Raw genomic sequence first — 5,740 nt, 5'->3', positions numbered from 1 at the left:
ACTGCAAACATATCGGCCTAATGTACAGTAAAAGTGTTCAGACACAAAAATGAAGTGTAAACAGTTTCTTTGAATAATTCCTGAAATGGAGAAAACCATTAAAAAGACAATATATAGAATGTGAGACCAAATACTGTACAGGCCACTAAAGTCACACTACATACATTCAGCAGTCACTTTATTAGGTACACCTGTCCTACTGCTCATTAATACAGTTGAACCTCGAGGCCTGCTTTCTAGTTGTTGCTGTTCAGCAGCAGCCTTGGCTGGTTGCATTAGAGATTTGATTTGACGATCCAGTGTGGACAATGAAAATGAATGAATGGGCACATCAAGGCAGCTATGAAAGCAAGAGGATTTACCAGCTGTACTCTGGCTTTCTGCAACAGTCTTAAGATGTGAGTAACCCAAAGTTAAATCACTATGACTTAACCCTCTAGTCTTATTTGGGTTAATATTCTCTTATCTCTAATCTACACCTCCACCGTCTCCTCCTTGTTCTCTTCTTGTGGCATCTAAAGCAGGATGCAGAGCTTCTTGGATTTAGTATCTGGAGGCTCCAGAGCAGCAAGAATAGCCTCATCAAACACATTCTTCAATCCTTCCTGAGAGAGAGACAAAAAAGAAAAACAACAACAAAACAAACACATGAGAGAGGTTTAGCAAGTTAAAACCATTTGAGCTGTTTGTCTTGCTTTCTTCACGGGTGATAAGTCCTTGAACCAGCGGGCCTGCGAGGCACAGACCCAACAGAGAGGCTCCTCTTGGTGCCAAAATGACTTCCAGTTCTATAGAAAACAGCCCTCTTTGACCTTAGTAAACACTTTCCTGGTGCCTGTACTGGGTGTAAACCCTAAACCAGATGACTCAATTAACTCTAAAATACTAATGTTGAGTGATTTTCATCCATGTGAACATTTTACAAAACCTGCTTGTTAGTGTTCCGGGGTTAAAGAGATCGATCGAGCTGAACTGAGTGGGAATATACACCAATATACACATCTGTTGGCTTCTGTTGGTAGTTTAAAGCCAGTGTGAAGCATCAGGAATGAGAATCTGCACCATTAAGGCTGAGGCCATGGCTGTGATTTGGTAAAGGGCAGCGTGCCCAGTCCCACTTGAGTATGAGTAGGAATGGGCATGACTGAGTGGAGAAGTTTAGATGTCCCAGTGTCATGAGTGAGGGAAGAAGAATGGATTGGTGTGACACCGACAGTGACATGGACACAGTACCAACCTGTTGTGATGAACAGAGCTGAGCATGTAAGTAATGCTGTCAATATACTGGTCAATCTACACCAACACCCTCACCTATGGTCACGAGCTTCATGTAGTGACTCAAAGAATAAAGCTGCAGATGCAAGTGGCTGAAAAGTGAGATACTATGTGATAAAATGTCACGGTCATCTTCCTGTGGGCTCACTGTTTAAAAAAGAAGTCAGTCATTCGAGACAGACTCAGCATCATGGGTGTCATGTGCCTCAGTCTGGTCACTCTTTTCATCTTTCTTCTTCATCTGTGTGTGGATGTGATTATCTACTAACCAATCTCTGGAAACCCAGGAGAGGCACACATGTTTCCCATCAGCAATCAATACAATAATTAACCCTGGGCTCCACTACCGCTTGTTAACCCACCCTGACCTACTCGTGCTCTGCTGGCTGAATTAGCACAAACCTTGGATTTTAAGGTACCTTTATCACTAATGAAGACGTTCATATTTCTCTTAACTTTGCACCCAAAAACTTATAGATACCAGTGCTTGTTTCTCAGCAGAAACACCAGCAGACTTCTTCTCCCTCGTACCTGTGTCTCAGCTGAACACTCCACGTATTTGACTGCCTTCAGCTTACGAGCCACTTCCTCTCCACTCGTGAAGGTCACAGCGTGTTGGTTTCTCTGGGCCAGCTTCTCCAGGGTGTGGCTGTCATCTCTTAAATGCACCTGAGTCCCGACCAACAGGAAGGGCGTCCCCGGGCAGTGGTGTGAAATCTCTGGCACCCACTGTGGAAAAATCAAGGTCAGGTTTGATGGGCTTTTACTGCAACAACTGACCTGTAGCTCTGTGTGTGCGCGAATATCTCTGAAGTTAGAAACCAAACAAAATTACCTTTGTGACTTTGTCATAAAGTGCACATGCGCCATTAGCATGCTGCCTGCTGTAACCCTTAATTTCCTTCAAGATTAATAAAGTATTCTGATTCTGAGAATATAAAGCGCCTTGAGGCGACTGTTTTGAAAAAATGTTACATAACTTAATCTGATATTGGATTATTAAATATTTTGGCAATTAACTTCCCCGTGTGAGCATGAAAACATAATATTCATTAGACGTTTATCTCTCCCTGAAGTCCGTTTTGAATTAGAGACTGCAGTTATTTGTTTTAGAAACATCATCATTAGATGTCCCAGTGGTTAAAGACCACTAATTAACCAAAACAATCCAATACAGATGCCAACATAAAAAGCTGAGGTAGAAAAATGAGTTTTAAAACTAGATTTAAAAGATAATGTTGATTCTGCAGTATGACTATTAAGTAGCAGTCTTAAAACTGTGACTGCAAACTCCCAATCTGGAGATCGCAATCGAGACCTCTGCTGCACTATGAGCATCTGGCTAGAAGATCTTAGTGCTCTTTTGGGGTTAAATAAGTTGAGCTGGTTGGTTAAATAGCTGGGTACGACACCATTTAAAACTTTAAAAGTAAGGAAAATCTTAAAACCAGTAGAAAAATGGACAGGAAGCCTGTGAAAACCTGCTAAAAGTGGAGTGATGTGATCATGCAGCGGCATTTTGGACTAACTGCAAACGATTAAGAGTGTTTCAGACCTAAACACAGAGGATTACAGTGGTCCAAACTAGGCATGAAGGCATGAGCACATTTGTCAAGGTCTTTTGGAAGAAGATGTGATTTTGTTTTGGTGATTTCACATAACTGATTAACATCTGGTCTTTACAACTGCGGTCGGTTGCTTCTCAGATTTAAAAGAAGTATCGAAAAACACTGATTTTTAACAATCAGAGAACAATGAGAAGCAAATAATGCAGCAACAACGTTGCTGACAGGTGAGTGTTTTGTTTTCTTCTCCTCGGTTTCATCTGTGATTACAATAGTTTGGCATTACAGAGTTTATGCAAATAGGAAGATGTGTATAAATATTGTCATTTTATAGATATGTAGAAAAATATATTTAAAATGACTTTTTTTTTTTTAAATTTTAGTACTGGCCAATGGGAACATGTTGATGGATGTTCCGATAAGGAATTTTTTAAACTTTATTTTTGAGTAGAACAAGAAGACTTTGTGTTTGTTTGTCCGTGTTTTTTTTTTTTTTTTTTTTTTTTTTTTTTTTTTTTTTTCTAACAAATTAATGTTTTTTACAGGCATATTGAGGTTTCCTTTAGCTGACAGTCTTTGAGAGTTTGTTGGACTTAAAGGGCAGCCAGTGAAGAGAATCACCTCATTAAATTAAGAGTCAGTATTTTGAATTCCCGTCAAATTAGAAACAAAACACAGTTACCAACTAAACAAACCTTCTCTGTGATGTTCTTGAAAGATGACGGTGATACGACAGAGAAACACAGAAGCAAGATGTCAGTCTGAAGGTAGTTGAAGGGTCGCAGTGTATGATAATCTTCCTGACCTGCAGGGGGAACACAACACAAGTGTCTGAACAACAAGTTACCCCTCCCCCAGAAAATGAATTTCCAAGTGGAAATGACTGCATCTAAAGGACAAAGGTCACTCTTTCGAGGATGCCAATGTTCACATTTTGGGCAGAGAGGACAGATGGTTTCAAAGAGGAGTGAAAGAAGCATCTATGTTCACTGTGAGCGACCATCTTTGAACAGAGGCGACACCAACTGTCTGCCATCTATAATCCAGTTTTGAGATCCTTCCCAGACGCCTTAACACCCACTCACATCCTGGGCCATCTGACCTCAGGAAATCACATGATAGGGTGGGGCCAGGTTTCACAATGAGCTCACCTGAAACCCTGGCTGATTGTGACGCACAACCGCTTTCACACCTTGGATCATGTGATTAGGTAGAGGATCATTAGGGGGGACACTCCCACGGGGCTTAAATCTGGGACAATCTGGGACTCTCCACCATTTGACCTTAGAACTGAAGAAGATTCTCGGATGAGGGGTGAAACGTCTTCAAGCAACTTATAGAAGTCCAGACGTTTTTCTTTCTAAGCTCCTTAGACTAAGATGACTGAGAACCTTCACAGACATTATACAACTGATTTTTTTGTATTTAATAGACTGAGTTTCGATGTACTTTTTACCTGTAGTGTCATTTAATTCCAGACTGTATATCTCTCCACCAACAATCACTGTCACAGCATAGTTGTCAAACACCTGGAGAAAACAGGGAACAAAAGCCATAAACAAAGATAAGTAAACATGCAAATGCAGCAGAATCGTTACAGCATGACTAAACAGAGTCAAACTGATTTATGAAATGAGCTGAGCACTTTCATGAATATTAGTTTGCAGCTGTTCAGGTAAGCAGATGTGCCATGTCTTGCTTTACTCCCCTTTACTCACGTTCAGGCTTCTGCCACGTGTGTTAACAAGCAGCTTATCCCAACATTCCTGGTAACCTCGGCTCTGGATGTGAGCGGATGCAGGGAGTGTTTTACAGCTGCTGCGCTTACTTGAATACTTACTTTCAAACTTCAAACACACTATAACAGAAATTGGTCCAGACTGTATTTGTGAGAACACAATACACAACCCACTTCGATTGGTTTTGCATGTATGTGCTGTAAATACTGTGTTTGTATGGTCTGTCTTTAGTGTTCTGTTGAGTTCAGTTACTGCAAGTATCACAACCTGTGTGACACAAAAGAGCAGTTGAAATCTGTCTGGTGTATGTCTGCAGATTTTTGTGTCATGAGTTTCCTGAAGAGAAAAATCTTGGGTTGTGTTTTTTTTTTTTTTTTTTTTTTTTTTTTTATAATTTGTGGTATTTAAACCTACTCACTATGGGTATGTGTTCTTCCTTTAAGGCTGTGCCTGTATAGGTCAGGAGCAATTCATGCTTTCCTGAATCACGATCACCCACCACGACGAGCTTTATAGTCTGCATCTGAGAGGTAGGAAAAACAATTTTTAAAAAAGGAGAAAATTGGGAACAAAATAAACTGTAAAGACAAGTAACTGATTTGTGTCTCATCATCATCATCATCATCACCTTTATAAAACACTTTAAAACAACCACAGCTGACACGAAGTACTGCGCATTGGAACTATATAATACATTTACATAAGATATAAATAAAAGCCAAATAAAAGGAAAATAATTAAATAACTAATTTAATTATAAGAGAAACTAAGTCTCACTGAGAATAAGACAAAGAATAAGTGGGTTTTAAGACATGATTTAAAAGAGTACAGTGAAGGGGCCTCTAACATGCAAGGGCAAATTATTCCATAATTTTGGAGCGACATTAGAAAAGGCCCCGCCTCCTATGGGTTTCCGCCTGGATCTTGGTACCTTCAGGAGCAGCTGGTCAGCTGACTTGAGAGACAGGGTAAGGATGAAGAAGCTCAAAGAAGTAAGGTTGGGCAAGAATGTGAAAGCATTTAAAAACAAACGTAAGAATTTTAAAATGAACCCTAAAAGGAACAGGCAGCCAGTGCGGAGAGGCCTGCACAGGGGTTATACAGACGTCGACAAAATTGTTAGTACCCTTCAGTCAATGAAAGAAAAACTCACAATGGTCA

At 40.2% G+C, this 5,740-nt stretch overlaps 1 protein-coding gene across 1 annotated transcript; it reads right to left on the bottom strand.

Annotated features, from left to right (window-relative positions):
• Window positions 1-515: 515 nt before the first annotated feature.
• Window positions 516-5,102, bottom strand: LOC146609193 (cell division control protein 42 homolog). Its single transcript, XM_085346543.1, has 5 exons — window positions 4,998-5,102; window positions 4,297-4,369; window positions 3,536-3,645; window positions 1,807-2,004; window positions 516-605 (listed from the first exon to the last, which is right to left on the bottom strand). Exons 1-5 carry the CDS (start codon window positions 5,100-5,102, stop codon window positions 516-518), a joined length of 576 nt encoding a protein of 191 aa, XP_085202669.1.
• Between the last annotated feature and the right edge of the window lie 638 nt (window positions 5,103-5,740).

The sequence above is a fragment of the Diplotaxodon limnothrissa genome, linkage group LG22 (assembly GCF_057381915.1).
Source record: "Diplotaxodon limnothrissa isolate DT_005_m linkage group LG22, D_limnothrissa_male_GT1.1, whole genome shotgun sequence".
NCBI classification, from domain to species: Eukaryota; Metazoa; Chordata; class Actinopteri; order Cichliformes; family Cichlidae; genus Diplotaxodon; species Diplotaxodon limnothrissa.
This window is presented reverse-complemented; position numbering and strand designations above follow the sequence as displayed.

What these genes read in the sequence shown, in the direction of transcription:
- LOC146609193 (XM_085346543.1), bottom strand. Translation starts at nt 5,102, where the DNA reads ATGCAGACTATAAAGCTCGTCGTGGTGGGTGATCGTGATTCAGGAAAG. An exon ending in AGGAAGAACACATACCCATA is followed by an intron (nt 4,370 to 4,997) that starts GTGAGTAGGTTT and finishes TGTTTTCTCCAG; the next exon opens with GTGTTTGACAACTATGCTGT. An exon ending in AGTGTTCAGCTGAGACACAG is followed by an intron (nt 606 to 1,806) that starts GTACGAGGGAGA and finishes TCTCTCTCTCAG; the next exon opens with GAAGGATTGAAGAATGTGTT.